The sequence below is a fragment of the Salminus brasiliensis genome, chromosome 23 (genome assembly GCF_030463535.1).
Source record: "Salminus brasiliensis chromosome 23, fSalBra1.hap2, whole genome shotgun sequence".
Taxonomy (NCBI): domain Eukaryota; kingdom Metazoa; phylum Chordata; class Actinopteri; order Characiformes; family Bryconidae; genus Salminus; species Salminus brasiliensis.
Window position 1 is genome coordinate 10,682,210 of NC_132900.1, and position 17,527 is coordinate 10,699,736.

At 43.7% G+C, this 17,527-nt stretch overlaps 1 protein-coding gene across 3 annotated transcripts in view; it reads right to left on the reverse strand.

The window, feature by feature from the left end:
* Window positions 1-3,959, reverse strand: part of ephb1 (EPH receptor B1) — a 305,121-nt gene extending 301,162 nt beyond the window's left edge. For all 3 annotated transcript variants that reach the window (XM_072669348.1, XM_072669347.1, XM_072669346.1), the window contains exon 1: window positions 3,724-3,959. In XM_072669348.1, the coding sequence (XP_072525449.1) occupies window positions 3,724-3,784 (61 nt within the window). In that variant the 5' untranslated portion in view covers window positions 3,785-3,959. The remainder of the gene's footprint in view (window positions 1-3,723) is intronic.
* Window positions 3,960-17,527: the final 13,568 nt, after the last annotated feature.

A 17,527-nucleotide genomic window follows, 5' to 3' on the forward strand; every position in this document is an offset into this window, starting at 1 on the left:
CACATTAACGCTCAGGGAAGAAGAGAATATTGACCGACACGTTTACTGCTTCCGTGACTTCTTGTTCAGAGGCCAGTAAATAGAATACTTCAGTGTTCTTCATCCTCACTGCAATCTGCCTTTGCATCATTGGGCTGATTACCGCTGTCGGTACATACTTTCCCTGTACGAAAAAAAATATAATAACAGAAAAGCCCACGGATTATGAAAAGACAATGCCTCCTCAGATGCAGGAGGTCAGTCTCCATGCCCTTCTGCAGTGTAACCCCAGCTTTAACTGTGTTAAAGAAGTCTGGGTAGGTCCTCGTAGAGCTGGCTAACATAGCTAGCGAAATCCTTCTGAACTAAGCTTGACTTAAGTTAAGCTTACAGGTAAAGAAGATTATCGAAGACAAAGTCAGTGTGCTGTACAGGGAGAACCAGGAGAACCAAGCTTGGGTCAGGGTTTAGGTTCTTCTAGCACTGAGAGCTAATCTGAATGCCATCTATATTTGCAGCACTCGGCTGATTACCGCAGACAAGCGTGCCGGTGTGTTTCCCTTTGCTTGGACAACACGGAAACTCTAATTTCTGAATTATAGAAGATTTAAGGTGTCCTTAAATGCAGGAGGTCAGTCCCCATGCCCTCAGTGTAACCCCTGCTTTAACTATGTTAAAGTAGTCCGGGTAGGTCCTCTTAGAGCTGGTTAATATGGTAATCCAGATCCCTCTGAAGTCAGATTGCCTTAATAGGCTCAAGGAGTCAAAAGGAGCAGAAGATTATCTAAGACTGAGGCTTTTATGGATGGTAGATAGAAACAGCAGAGAACGTCCATGTACCAGGTCAATGTGCCACCTGTGGAGATCCAGGAGAACCAAGCTTGGGTCAGGGTTCAGGTTCATCTACCACTGAGAGCTAATCAGACAAATCAGAAGAATCACAATGACCAGACAAAATAATGAAGAACCCTAATAGAAATACATCCATAGCTAAATTAAATGAACATAAAAAGCAGAACTTGGATCAGTAATGGAGATCTGGGAACAACATCTGCTATTAATACCTCATCTTTGGTTAATTATTAATGAATTAACAGGACCTTACACAACTGCAATGCCAAATGAATGCATTCATAATTCATGTGCGGTATTAATGGCCGGCGCTGCCGATCTGAAGATGGCCAGATCTATTCTGGGGGCACTTTGGCTGTCCACTGGCAAAAGGCAAAGAGGGAGGGGTAAACAGAGTGGCTCTCCATACCCCAGATGGTCCCTCTCTCTCTCGCTCTCTCCCTCTTTCTCTCTTTCTGCCCTCACTCTCTCTATCATGCTCAGATTTTTGATACACTGTTTGTGATCACTAGGACAATTTGGCGATTATAGGCACATAATCTAACCATGGTGACACAGAGAACAAAGCTGGTACAAACACACACAGACACACACACACACACACACACACACACACACACACACACACAGTAACAGATCGTCTTAACCAGCCAAAGGCCAATTCCCTTTCAATTAGCTTCCAAAAGTGAAATTGCTTCATGCCCCCCTTTCCATTCTCCCCACCGACCCTGCCCAGTCCATCTGCTGTGGTTAGCCACAGCACGGCCCACTAAGCGATCCTCAACACTTTACGAGCTGTTATCCATTACAAACTCCTACATCCTCCAGCTCTGTTCCACTTTACCCTGCCACTGTGCGTCTCTGCTCACTATTTACGGCTGGGCAGGGCGGCTGATGTGAAAAGTGGAAAGCACAACGTGTAAAAGAGACGGAGAAGGGATCGCTCGCTGTACGCAGGTATTTTCAGGTTAGAGTGAGGTTGTGTGGAAGTGGACGGCTCTCATATTGACCTGGACAGATTTCTTCTTGGTAGGACGAGGAAACACGCTTACAGCCAGAGAAATCATAAACAATTAACCTTCAAAAATGTCAAGAACATGAACTTGACTGAACCTGTGAGCTTTGAGGGAGAGCGAGAGAGAAACGTAAAGAGTAAACGTAAACGACAAAAGAGAAAGAAAGGCAGTAAGAACATGAGAGGAAAGAGACTGGAAGGAAAGAATGAGATAGACACAGATAGAGAGATACCCAGATATATACACACACAGATATGCAGATAAATAGATAGATACAGACAGGTAAGAAGACAGACAGACAGACACAAAGATAGATAGATAGATAGATATACAGATGGATTGATAGACAGATAGTTAGATAGACAGGAGACAGATACACAGATAGACAGACAGAAAGACAACTAGATAGATAGATAGATAGATAGATAGACAGAAAGATGCAGAGAGGGTAGACAGGTAGCTAGTCAGATAGACAGATAGAGACAGAGAGAGAGAGAGGGAGAGACTGATAGAAAAGGTGATGGGTAAAGAGAGAGAGAGAGAGAGAGAGAGAGAGAGAGAGAGAGAGAGAGAGACTGGTAGAAAAGGTGATGGGTAAAGAGAGAGAGAGAGAGAAAGAGAGAGAGAGACTGATAGAAAAGGTGATGGTAGAGAGAAAGAGAGAGAGAGACTGATAGAAAAGGTGATGGTAGAGAGAGAGAGAGAGCGAGACTGATAGAAAAGGTGATTGGAGAGAGAAAGAGAGAGAGAGAGAGAGACTGGTAGAAAAGGTGATGGGTAAAGAGAGAGAGAGAGAGAATGTTGGAGCCAACTCTTTCCTCTCTCTCTCTCCCTCTCCCTCCCTCTGTCTGTCTCCCCCTCTCTCTCTCTTTACCTCTCTCTCTACCCCTCTCTCTCTACCTCCCTCTCTCTCTCTACCTCTCTCTCTCTCTCTACCTACCTCTCTCCCTCTACCCCTCTCTCTCTCTCCTCTCTCTCTCTCTCTACCTCTCTCTCCCCTCTCTCTCTCTCTCTCTCTCTCTCTCTGGTGTTTAAGCTTTCCTCGGCTACTCGATGACTGAATTCTGGCAGCGCTGCGCCATCCAGTCAACCTCCATCTGTCAAATGCCAGACAAGGCGGGAGATTTTCTGTCTTGTACGGATGTCCCTGCTCGATTTCAGCACACACCACACTCCAACATGACCTGAATAGAGCGGCTAGTGGCTCTTCCTAAAAATCACCAAATCAGCACATCTACCATAACCACCACACCACAGCCTCCTACTCCCCTCATCTGACGAGCAGTGGACACACTCGCCTGACAGCTTTCAGCACCACCACCACCACCAACCAGGGCTTGTCCAAGGTCCTGGAGCCTCGCCGTCCACCTCAACACCTTCACATCTTACCACTACCACACGAGCAGCCTCAGAAGAGGAGCCCTCACCACAGCCATTAACCAGAGCAGCTAGTTTACACCCAGTCCCATTCCGAGCAATCCTCGGTCCACTTCTTTGCCACTTTTTTGCGTGTAAATATCCGCAGATTCACTTCACTTATGATGGGGGGGGGGGGCTTTTATTGGGGTCCCACAAAACTGAAAGAGGCGAGGCTCCATAGACGAAGCCCACACATACACACAGACTCTCCACAGCGCAGCTCACGCTCCTCAGAAGCTCCAAGTCCCACAGAACCGAACCGAGGCTTGGCTCCATCCGAGATGCCCCAAACACACTCACACCCCGCAGAGCCCCACCACCTCTCTCTCCACGTGTGTCAAATCCGCCCAGGTGCCAAAAGTTCCACAAAGGTTATTCCCGCGGGGAAAGTTGCGGCGACCCTTTTCGTACGAGAGAAAAAAGCGCAAAATCCAGCGAGTTTGAACCTAACGGTTACCTTCCATCGCCGTAACGGCCGTAACGGCCCCCAGAAGAAACGTTAGCACATCCACGGCCATGGCCAAAGGCGCCCTCCTCCTCTCGCCGTCGCTGCCCCTCGTGGAAAACGCAAACTCCTTTCCGTCGTAATTCCGTGTCACATCGCAGGTAAAACGCCGTGTGTGTAAGAGTGTGTGTGTGTGTGTACGTGTGTGTGTGTGTGAGTTAAGGCAGACAGCGAATGAGGGGGAGAGACACACACTGGCAGCCTCAGCCTCTCAGCGCTTGGATGACAGAACCCGAGCGCGAGGGACCCAGCCGGCCCCGCCCCCTCTCTTATCTCGACCAACCAGAGAGTGAGAACCGAAACGCGCCGGCCAATCACGGCCGCCCCAGCGCGCATTGTTATTCAAAACAAAAACTTTTCTCTGGCCCGGCTCGCGCTGGAAGACGCGGCCGTTTCGAAAGGTGAACGGCGCCGTCAAGCGGCCGAAGCAGCGCACGGCGCCGGAAAGTAGTCCCTACTCCCACCTTTCCGATGACGGATTCGCCCTGGTTGTGGCCGTTCCTTCCATGAGTAATTGTTGGAGAATCGCAGGCTGACACGAAACTTAATAATAAAAAAAATAAAAATGCGACACAGGCGGGCTCGGGCTTGCATCAGATGCTGGGCGAGTAATAAATCACACCCCTTGTCCCTTGTCTCTCAGATTGGGCGAGAGCCTCGAATAGATGATTTTTTGGGGGGGGAGGATGAAGTGTAGCTAAGGTCTAACGCGGGAGGGGACGTCCTCCATCACTGCATGTGGTGTGTGAAGAAGGGCAGAAAAGGCAGGTTTACCTGTTGCAGATGAAACTGCACCCTCGCTCCCTCATTTAGACACTGTTACACTAGAAACAGTAATAATAGGGAGTATGGAGCCAATAAGGGGTGGTTTGAGACCCAGCCACTGACCTGACTGTTGCATTATTTGCGAGCAGAAGGCATAATTCTACGACCTACACACTTAAAAGCAAGGTTCTTTAACTGGTTCTTATTGCAATGCCATACATAAACGACTTTGGGTGCATCCAGAACCTTATTTACCAATCTGAAGGTTCTGCACGCTCACACAGAGAACCAGATATAAGAACCAGTTAAAGAACCTTTATTTGTAGGGCAGGCAATGATGACAGACAGACACACACACACACACACACTACATAGTACATACACACCCAGAGCGGTGGGCAGCCAACTCCAGCGCCCGGGGAGCAGAGAGGGTAAAGGGTCTTGCTCAAGGGCCCAACAGTGGCAGCTTGCCAAGTCCAGGAATCGAACCCACAACCTGAGCCACCACTGCCCCAATAGTGCAACATCCAATCAGTCTTTAAATGGTTCCACAAAGAACCATTAAAAGATTCTTTGGTCAGTGGCTGGGTCTCAAATCAGCCCTTACCGCCTCCATACTTCCTATGTAGTGCTTTACCAAGCCTTTTATGTATGTCATGAAATGGGGTTTTGGTTTAACATAAGCCATAACATTAGAACCACCTAATAGCTAATACTGAGCAGGTCCCCCTTGTCCCGCCACAACCCATCAGACCATTCGAGGCTTGGACTCCACAACACTTCTGAAGGCGTCCTGTGGTATCTGGCACCAAGACATTAGCAGCAGGTCCCTTAAGAGGTGGGGCCTCCATTGATCACATCAATATGCCTTAGATGCCCATTATCCTGTCGTAGGTTCAGCAGTTGTCCTTTTTTTTTTGGAGCATTTTTGGTAGGTACTGACCACTGCATTTTAGAAATTCTCCACAAGAGCTGCCTGATGTTTTCATCAGGCCATCACAGCTTGTGCCTCAGATCCTTAGGCTTGACCATTTGTCCTGCTTTTAACACCTTCATCCTAATCTTTAAGAACAGACTGTTCCCTTGCAGCCTTTTTTTATCCACCCCTCGACAGAGGACACTGCATATGTATATAGTCAATGTTTTTTTTTTTTGTTGTTGTTCTTTTTTAACTTCACCTGTCAGTGGTACTAATGTTATGGCTGATCGCGATATATGTCTAGCATAGAAACCACTGCAGTCATCATCATTATCGTTAGTGGCCTAGTACATTATATAAGAAGCTATTTGGGATTAATTTAAGATTAAAGCCACAGGCAGTTTTGTTTCTTCTCAGACATTTCGTGCATCCCGCTCATTTCACTTGATTGCCATCTTGAAATCTAAAGTGAAGCTGAGGTGGGACAAGTCCGGAATCAGATAATAGCACCAGTGGCAAAACAAATGTTTCTACTTCATTTTAAAGTTATATTTATTAGGAGCTTTGGAGTGGTGGACTGGTTATTCAGTTTGAAACTGTGGAGGAACCTCTTGCTTCAAGAAAAGGGTTCCTCAAAAGGTTCTTCAAAGCACCTTAAGAGGTTCCTCCACAGTTTCAAATCGATATACTTTTAACAGTGTAGACGCATGAGCAGCTTGAAAGAACTATTCAGCCAGCTTGACCAAGGAAGTCATGCTGGTAGACCAGCTAAACTGGTCTACAAACCTAACCAGCTGGCTGGATTTCGAACCATCTTGACCATCAAAACCCAGCTTAGACCTTCTGAAACCAGCTACCAACACTCAGGCCTTCAGGGTGCCAGTATTTAAATACTGGAATCACTGAAATCACCCATTGCTGAATCAAATGTAAACCTATAGATGTAACCTATAGACACCATGCCAAATGCCAGGCATGGACTAGAGGGGTATAAAGCCCCCTTGGCTTTGAGCTGTGGAACAGTGAAACTGTGTTCTCTGGAATGAGGGAACTCCAACCAGTACGTTTTAACATCCAAACCTCACTAATGCTCTTGAATGCACTGAATGCAATCAATCTAATCTTCACAGCAACACTCCCGAATCCAGTAGAAAGCCTTCCCTGAGCAGTAGAGACAGTCAGAGACAATAGCAGGATAAACTTATTTTTTTAAATACCCTTGAATTCGGAAGAAACAACAAACGAGCAGGCGTCCCAATACTTTTGTCCATATGGCGTAATGATAGGAATCTAATTTGACGCTTTACAACAGCAACTAAACAACAAAAACAGCTTTAAGAGATACACAGACAGTTCCCCCCACCAAACAGCGCCCCAGACCAAGGTGTCACTTAGCAGCTAAGTCACTTAGCTGACCCAGATCCAGTCCTTACAAGCAGAGGGAAAGTCCTGCTCAATCTAACAGGCCTCAGAAACGCAAAGTACAGGTACTCTGGCAGACGGCGTGAGAGATCAGACATAGCATGTTATTTGGCTACATTTTGGGTAACTATAGTGCACCACGTTTTCACGACAATATATAGTGCACTAGAGTAGGGAGCACAGGGAGAAGTGCACAGGGAGTAGGGAGCCACTGGAGATTAGGCCTGTGTCAAAGCACTGTAAAGCATGCTGTGAGCTCACAGGCTGTATCCCTTTGCACCCAAACACACACTATCGGAAGAGTTTAGGCCCTTAGAAAAGAAGTGAGCATCTCATACTCAAGACTGCCTCCTCTCTGCACTCTTTTCAGCCGTACTGAAGGAAGCGGGGCGTCTGCACCAGAGCAGCGTGCCTGAACACACTTTTAGGGGCTGATTCACGTTAATTGGCGCTCTCTTCATTAGCTGGGGAGCTTATTAAGTAGCGCTTGCGAATGAGTTGTAGCTCAGCGGGCGATGTGCGGGACACCGCTGCTTTCGAGCATCGACCTGCGTGCACTAACCAGCCTGTCACACTGTCACACTCTCAGACACACACATACACGCACACACCTTTGCATGGCACACCCATCCTGCACATGCGCAAACGCCCACGCACACACACTTCCCATCATGCCCAAACAGAACGGTTCTCCTAATTGTGTGTGCATGCTCCATCCGCGGCCCAGCGTTATTATCTTCATCAGGGCTGGAGGAAGACATTTGAATTCAAATTGGCCCCTAATTGCCCTGCAAAACACAGAGACATGGCATGACATTTCATTTCATTTACTGCATAAACCACCTCTCTCTCTCTCTCTCTCTCTCTCCATGTATTTCTTTCTCTCCTTTTCCAATCCCGCTACTTACTCCACCGCTCTCGACCCTACATGCTTACTCTCCCTTCATTTCCATCTCTTTTGCCCGTCCCTCCATTCAGCCTACCTCTCTCGACCTTATCTGCTTTCTCTCTCTCTCTCTCTCTCTCTTTTTCCCCCATCCCTCCATAAATTCCTTCATCTCTCTTGTCATCTATATGCTGTAATTTCTCTCTTCTTTCCCATCCTCCATTCACCCTTTCTCTCCTTTTATTTTCTCTCTTTTTCCCATCCCTCTATTAATGTTATCTCTCTCAACCTTTCCTATATCTCTTCCTGCATCTCTCTTTCTCCCCATCCCACCATTCACCCTATTTCTCTTTTCCTCATCCCTCCATTCATCTCATCACTCTCCCTACGATTGATCCTATATCGCTCCCAACCTCATATGCTTTCTCTCCATCTCTTTTTCCCATATCCCCTCTCTCGCTCTCCCTCTCTCGCTCTCCCTCTCTCGCTCTCCCTCTCTCGCTCTCCCTCTCAAAACTCAACCCCAAATACCCCCTCTCTCTTTCTTTTCGTCTACCCCTCTCCATTTTATTTCATTCCTCCACCCGCCTCCTATCTCTAGACCCTATACACTTTCTCTCTACTTTGTCTCTCTCTCTCTCTTTCTATGTATCTCTTTATTTATGTCTCTCTCCATTTCACTGGTGTTCGCCCTTTCCTTTTTATCAATCTCTTATCTCCCCCAACCCTATAGACTTAGCTCCTCTTGATTCTCTCCTTCTCCCCTTTGTTCCTTATGTCCCTCGGCCCTATAGGATTTCTCTTCCCTCATCTCTCTCTCTTGTTTTTATTCTCTCTCCCTCCCTCTATATCTCCACCCACCATTTTCCTGTTTCCCTCTGTTTATTCATCCCTTATCTGTCCACCCTATACTTTCTCTCTCTTCTTCTTCTTCCATATATCTCTCTGTCACACAATGTTCTTGTTTTTTCCCTTCCATTTATTTGTCCCTTATCTGTCCACCTTATACTCTCGCTCTCTCTTTTTCTTCACCTTCTGTCTTTGTGTCTCTCTCTCTCTCTCTCTCACATTATTTATTTATTTACCCCTCCTTCTATCTCTTATTTCTCTACCCTATGTGTTTTCTCTCCCCTTATCTCTCTCTCTCCCTCTCCCTCTCCCTCCCTCCACGTTCTTCAGTGTATCCTTCTCTCTTCCCCGTATCTCGACACTATACACTTTCTCTCCTCTTGCTTCCTTTCTCTCTTTCTCTCTCTCTCTCTCTCTCTCTCTCTCTCTCTCTCTGGGATGAAAGTGTTGGACCAGCAGATGGTGGACACAATGCACCCCCCAGAGGGACAGTATAGGGGGTGCAGGGGGGGGGGGGGTGGAATAATTGTTGCAGACCAGTTCAATTCTATCCTTTTCACAGGCTTATCAATAAGACACCTCCATCTCCTTCTACTCTCCATTTTTCCCTGGTTCTCCTCCCTCCCGCTGTTCCTTTCTACCTCCAAGTCCCCACGCGTCGACGTGGCCTTGCATGGTCTGCCCCCGATAACACCCAGCCAGCCAGGTTCTTGTGCTGTCAGATCACAGAGGCAAACCACACACACACACACACACACACACACACACACACACACACACACACACACACACACACACACACACACACACACACATCCGTTCTATCTCTCTTCAATTCCATCCCAAAGATTGAAGAGGAAATTCAATCCTGTTGCAATACCTGTAATATCTCATAGCGGAACAGCATCTGGAAGCTCTGGAGATACAGGTTTGTCCATAATTCAGGTCTAGGAGGAGTCTCAAAGCACTGTTGTGCAAAAACAGAACTCATATACATGATAATTCGATTCAGGGTAATAAGGTCAGCTAATGAGATTAGTTTAGTACAGTTTAGTACAGCAAAAATAACGTTTTAGACTTAACAATGGTAGATACTGCAGTTTGGAGATCTACTTGTGTGGATCCATAATAAAACATGAGTTCTGGAGAGGCATCTCACTATAGACTGATAAATCTGATTTTACAAAGGTGGAGTTCACTTGATGGGAGGGGAGTAGTTACCCTAGGAACAGTTTGTCAATCAAGCGTCCCAGTCGGCCACCTCACCCTGAATGTAAAAGATCGATCAAGACCACAGCAGAAAGTGTTTGCTGTCCAAAATGGACTTTTTGTGTGATGCTAATGTAGCTGAGAAGTAATGGAATCGTATGACCTACCACTTAGCATTAGCATCACACATTTTCCTCAAACAAATGTTGTCAATGATTGCAATCAAATCCTCACAGCAACACTCCAAAATCTAACAGTAACTCCAACAAAAGCTTGATTTTGCACGAAACAATGAACGAGCCGGTGTCCAAATACTTTTGTCCATAGAGTGGAGATTGTGAGCAACCTGAAGAGCTTCAAATGAATGATTAAAAAACATTGCTACACTGCTGGCCTTACCTTTCTGGACATAATTCATCAGTACATTTGGCCTGTCCCTTGTAGTGAATCAAAAGAATCAAAAGTTTGACGTCTGCCATCATAACACTCTGACACACCTGCAGATGCAACACCAGAGCACAGCTCAGTCAGCAGGGCATTTTCCATCAGTGTCTTCTGCTCATGACCAGTCATACTGCACTGCACTCGCATCCACAGTGGAATTGCATCAGACCCAAACATCAAGGACTCATGGCAGCCAGAATCCAGATCAGTTGCCTCTGAAAAGGCTGTAGGCACATGGTCATGATGCATAACTCAGTGAGTCCTGGTCACTTTTTGCATTGTTTATATGGAGTATGTAGAAATGCTTAAAATAATTGATGGTCAGTGACAGTTAATTTGTTTACCATCCTTCTGATGGTAGATGCATGTACTTTGACATTAAGACTTGGCAAGACCTTCTCATTGTAGGTCTCAGGATGACATTTCAAGATTGTTAGAGACTTCTTGCAGTCTGTTCTTGCTGAACTTGCTAGGATGGCCTGACCTGGCCATGTTGGCAGTTGTTGTAAATGTTCTCTACTTGTAAAGTCTATGACTTTGGACAGTGGAACAGGTGAGCTCTAACTTTTCTGAGATCTTGTTAAAGCCCTTCACAGACTCATCTGCATCTACAAACTTCTTTCTGAAGGCCTCAGAGAGCTCTTTGGAGCTGGCCATGGTAAAACCTCTCACTTCAACAATCAAGAGCAAACTAAATGTCTGAGGGTTTAAGCAAGACAGGCTCCTCCAGAATCCTCTCTAACCATGTTCTGATCATCTGCAGATGATGTGCTGCACCTGAATCTAATGCTAGACAGTTTAAGTAGTGATACATGTGAGGGGGTCCTGAGTTTCGTATTGCTAAAACCTTTCTGGACATAATTCATCAGTACAGTTTAACATCTGCCATGAATTTCTTATTGCTAAATTGAAGATCAGATGTTTTAATACATGTATTGTCTAATATAATATTATATATATATATGACAAAAAGTTTTCATGGGGTATCCTAATTTCTTCACATGATTGTATCTATAATACAATAAATAAGGGGATATGCTGTTGTTTTTGTAACTCATTGAATTTTGGGAGTGGATTAGAGTACACTGTGGGTACACAATCCTGGGGGAGTGAACTGGAGGGGGGAGCCAAGCCAAGTCTGGAATCCTTTAACAAGATCCAATGTGGTACACACACTAAAAATGCACTTTTAAATGCATATAATTATACATACAGCTGCCCTGATCTTTATGATTTTAGTGCCATTTAAGTGGATCCAAAGCTAATTAGAACAGCGTTATGTGAGAATGCTCCTGGGCTCCCTCTACAGTCGAGAGGTTCTGTTGGTAACATAGTTGGCAACACCTTTAATTACCTTTAGTTAATTATTTTTAAAAACAATATTATTTATTATTTTTAAAAAACAATATTATTTTCATTATTTTTAAAACAATATTATTCTTTAATATTGTTTAATACTGTTTTTATGCATCATTTTGATACTGAAGACATCACCAGCTAAAAAAAATGGTCAATTCAGTAATAGCAGAGAATGCAAATACTTTTTTTTGTATAATATTATAATCTGGTATTTATGAATATGTGAAACAGGACATTTTGGAAGAATTACATTTATTCTATAAACATTTATTCATATTTATCAAATGACTCATGATGGTTCTGCTCTTACTATCGCAGTAACATCAGTAAAGCATCAACATGATTTTGAAGCTGTTATGTTAAGGTTAAAACTGCTGCATAGAGCTGCTTTAAACCTGCCAACTGTAGTCAGGTTGCAGGGATATTTGAGTGAGGAAGAGGGTGATTCTTCATATTAGGGTCATATTAGTGCAGGTGTCACTGCAGTCGAACAGTGCACCACCACTCCAGAGTCTTGGGATATGATTTGAGGAGTCAGACACTTTATTAAGCTTTGAAATTTGCATCATCTGGCCTTTTCTAATGGTGACCGTGAACAAGCCATAGCCCTAACAAGCTATTTAAGGTCTGAGACCTTGGAAGGAGTTTTCTGAGCACTCAGATCCCTTGGGGTGCCCAAACCTTTTGAAGGATCTTCTTTCCTTTCCTGGTGATCCAAAAATGATCCAAAAGAAACATGATACATTAATCTTGCTTAAAATGTTGAAAAGAGTGGATGATCTTTAGCTGCATGCCGTTTGGAGATCCGTTTACCTTCTACTGATTTTGCTATTCACAAAAACAGAACCTTGTGCATGCCACTGCATAGTCAATAAGAGACACGCTCTTATATATGAAGACAATTTGATGTAAAACTTGGAAGTATATTGTTTTGAGCTGCGAGACAGTGCAGTTTCCCAACTAGGCCAGAGTATTGCACTACGCCAATGCGCTCAGAGGCTTTCTGCTGCTGTCGCCTGGATGCTACTGTCCCCAGGCCCATTCTTCATTTTTAATGGTGTTTCTCCGACTGGAGTGTACATTCGCCGGCTGTGTGCGTGTGTGTGCTTGTGTGTGTGTTTTTTTTTGCCGTCATGTCGCTCTGTGGATTTACGAGGCCCGGCTATGAGGATTTGTCATGCCCCACTCTTGACGCTTACACCCTAACCTCTGACCTCTAGGTCATCTCTTGGGGAGAACTGCAGCCCTGGCCAATCAATCCCTGTTTACTCTGTAAACTCTGGGGAGAGAAGAGGAAATGCAATAGCTTGAGTACATGTGCGAACGTGCTCACACACATGCTAAGTGGTTGGAGGTGAGCTTATATCCACACCTGGGATACACTACACACGTAGGTACCAATACCTAGGCTCACACACACACATCGACACAAACATAGTCTTGAAAGGAATCTGGGTACAATTGTTCTTGCTAGGTGGTTGCTATGCTGTTCCAGGTGGTTACTATGGAGTTACTCAGGTTGTTGCTATAATAGCACAAGTGGTTGCCATTGTGTTGCTATGGTATTGCTAAGTGGTTGCCATGGTACTCCAGGTGGCTGCCATGGTATCCCAGGTGTTTGCTACTGTTTTGCTAAGTGGTTCACCTGGTGGTTGCCATGGTGTTGCTTATTGCTTCATAGGCTGTAGATAGGTGGTTGCTAGGCTGTAACTACGGTATCCCAGGCGGTTGCTGTGATGTCTCAGGTGGTCGCTTGCATGTTGTATGTGGTTGGTTGGGTGTTTTACCAGTGTACATGTATAATAATGAGAAAAACAGTTGCAACATGGAAACTGTACAACCAATCAGAAAGAAGTGAACAAGCCAGAATCGCACATTCAGACCGACCAATCTGGAGACAAGTTAGATCCAGTGGAAAAAAATGTTGTTTTATTAAAAAAAATAAGGTTCCTATAAGGTTTCCATAAAAAAATACAGGAATAAAAACCAGTACTTTGCAGTAAGTTCTAGGAGAAAAACATGGTGTGGGGAAAGAACCAGACCCAGAGGCTCCTACAATCCATACCAGCATTGTGTTTAGCTTATTGATTAGAAAGCAGGTACTGCCAGGGGTTGTGTGTGTGATTGGGGGTGTGTGCATGCTTGTGCTCTTTGTGACTGAGCCATTGTTTGACAGAGGTTCTGTTAAGACCCCAATCAAGAATCATCAGCTTGCAGGCCTTCAACATAGTCTAGATCAATGGCTGTCATATTGCTCTATTATTATGACTATACTGATTTAATGATATATACGTAGTTACATCAATGTTTGATATTTTATCATTATTGTAAAAAGAAAAAAAAAATCTTGCATCTCCTAAATGGAGGGAGAGAATGAAAATATGCCATAACTGTCAGGTTTGCCTTTGCACTTTTCAGATGGAAAGACTTATCTAACAGATAAGACAGAATAAAAAACTTCTGCTATGGTATTGCTAGGTGGTTGCTATGGTTTTACTAGGTTGATATGGTGTTGCTAGGGGTTCGCTATGGAATCCCAGGTGATCACTATAGTGTTGCTAGGTGCTTGATATGGCATCACTGTCACTATGACCAGAGAATTGCTCATTCGAATCCCCGCCATGCTGCTAGCCATCGGCAGCCGGGGCTTCGAGAGAGAACAACTGGCCTTGCTCTCTTCTCACATCACTCCAGCGCAATGCTGGCTGACACTGGCGTCGGCTGGCGTCAGAGCCGGGTACATGATGCTATACTCCCAGCAAGTTGGTTGCCCAGTGACTTTGCATCAGCAGCAGCCAGGAAAGAGAAGAGCTGGCTGGCTGCGCACATGTCCGAGGAGGCGTGTGTTGGCCTTTACCCTCCAAGTGTTAGGAGCATTGCATGTAATAGGGGGAGATGTGTATGGGGTGGGTAATTGTCCGATCCAAATAAAATCAGAGATAAAAACATTAAAAATATAATAAACAGGATGAAGAAGAATATAAATCAGATGATTATACTATAATTAACCATATTGTGTCATTTATATATGAAATTAATCAATGAAATTAAATTCCCCTTACACTGAAAACAGAATGTCTATGCATCACACTCTCCGTTAGTAATCCCAGCTCGTCCCAGGGTGGCTGTGTCACAGCTACTGACTGAGCTTTAAATGAACTCTAGCTGATATGACTGACAGCAATCGTATTACTGCAGCCGGAGACGGATTGAATCTGCAACTCAGAAATCAATTCAGACAGGCTTGATCTTTAACATATCTGCTTGTTATTCCATCGCCGCCCTATAAGGAAAAGCCCCACGGGCCCAATAACCTTTTTCCTGAAAGATCATATGTGCTGCAAATTTTGTTGACGGCTCGGAAGCTGAACGATCTCTTTTAGGCGTCTTAGGAGAATTGGATTAATGGCTTCGTCACAGCTTGATGTTGCTGCGTTTCACAGTCGTTTGTGACACTGATTGCGTGGATGAAAGTCAGTTTCACAGAAAAGCGCATCAGCATCTGCAAACCAAACATTCTTTACTAATATCCAGCATTTTAGGCCCCAAGGATAGAGAAGTCTGCTTTACCTCCATCTTACCTGACCCACTGTTAATGATGTGTGCAGAGACCTGGTCTTTTCCTCCTTTAACTCACTCAATTCCAGAATTTCCATTCCATCTACCAGAGTTGAGGGGATGGGTGCTTGTCCATGTTGGTTAGTAATAGTAATATGGATCAGCGTGTGAAGCTTTCCATGGTGGATCACTGTATCAAGGAAGCACAGTGCTGCCTTAAAAACAGAGTAAGGAAGTAGAACTGCTTCACTGCTGTACTTAAGTAGTAAAATACTGTATCTGTGTCTACTGGAGTATTGTGTTTTCTCCAACTTCCACTTTTACTTCACTGCATATTTTGGAGGAGTTTAATACTTTTACTCCATTACATGTTTTATGTGCTGCATTGTTACTCGTTACAGTTATAAAAAAAAGCTATGAATCATTTCAAACCCACATTATCACCACGCCGGAGCACTAGATGGCGCTGTCACCGGCGCTTTATCACAATAATTTTATAAATATATGTGATTTTCCAGATTCCGGCTTTCCTTCACGGCTTGACAAATTCAGGAAAATAGATTATGTTAGTAATGTTGAATGTTTCCATTTTTAATCATATACACTAAGCTTAAAAATTCAGGGCAAACACTTATTTATATGTATTTGTATGATAAAATACAAAAATATATCATTTTTAGATTGAGACTTTTAAATGAAAATCTGACAGAACAAACTATCACAGTGTAATTTGTAATGTTTTGAGGGGCTTCGGGGGCTTAGGAAAGGTACTGTGTATGTCTAAGTAAAAGTGATTGGACAATTTTAGACCCTGGTTGTTGGGGACAAAGGTGAGACATTTTGGGTGGCTGGGTAGTTTACTTATCACATTCTTTGTCATATTAAGGTATTTTACCAAAATATGTATGGCAACATGCATAAATTAGACTAAGAATTTGACCAAAATGCCATTAGGCAATAAAACTGCATTACTGTACTGAACATGTATCAGAATATAAATTATGTTATTACTCCTTAGAAGTCATTTAAATATTGCTGCGGTCCAATAAAAAAACATGTATCCTCATTTTTTGTTGGTTTTATTAGTTTTTTTTCATGGTTTGAACCCTGTAGATGCTCTGTGCACTGTGTCACTAATGTTGGATAAATAGACCAATAGAAATGCTCTAAAATTACTTTGAATAAACTGTTATCTTACACTGACTTCCATTCAAACTGCAGATGCATGGTTTTTCTTTGGACAGCAACATTATGGTACTTCTTATATGGTAATTCTTGTTCACCTAGCTTAAAGTATAAATAGCTGAATGCTGGTCACAGCCTACTGACGTTCACCACCCCCACTACGTTCACATCGCCAGGCTGAAGCGAGACTCAAATCTCAGTTTTTTTGCCTTAATGTGACATAGATCTGTTTTTTTATCAGGGCTTTATAGATATGTCAAATCCAATCTTTTTCAATCAGATTTAAATCACTATGGTTATGTTCAAGACTGTCATGCCCAAATCCAATTTTTGGCATATCTAGATTGTATCCAGATTGATTTTTGATAGTGCAGACAGCAAAATAACATGAAACTTAATTTTTCCAAATCGCATCCAGACCACATTTGGAGGAGATTTGAAATGCGATTAGAATCCGATTTGAACAGATGTGTCTCAGTCCAGGTGCTATGGACGCTCAAATCAGATTTCAAAGTGTCTTTTACGTCCGTCACAACGCGATAAACAACAACCACGTCAAATCCAGAGTGACAGGAGTGTGGGAATCCTAGAAGAGCGCCAAAGGTTCCTGCTTATGCCTAAATCATTACCGCAGCAACCCAAGCAGACAGGTTTGTGATATCCGGACATGCAAATCCGATCTGATCACTTGGAAAAGTGCGGACAGTCATTGCAACAGATGGATTTTTGATTTGAGAAACAAATCTGATTTGCTGACACTCTGAACATAGCCTTTCATACTTGGTCCTATATCGGATACACATCTGATTTGTGGGTATTTGACTAGAATGTGAATGTTAAATCAGATTTTAAATGTCTTTTTGCCCGTATGCATGCACTCAGTGCTGATTTTTTGCCTTAATGTGACACAGATCTGATTTTTTCAGGGCTTTGTAGAAATGTAAAATTCAATCGTTTAACCAGATTTGATTCACTATGGCTATGATCAGACTTGCTGCCAAAATCTGATTTTTGCCATATCTAGAGTGTATCCGGTTATAATATATAATTTTTGACAGTGCAGATAACAAAATAATACATGAAAATCTGATTTTGCTAAATTTTGCAAATAGTATCCAAACCACATTAGGAGGATGTTTGAAATGCGATTAGAATCAGAT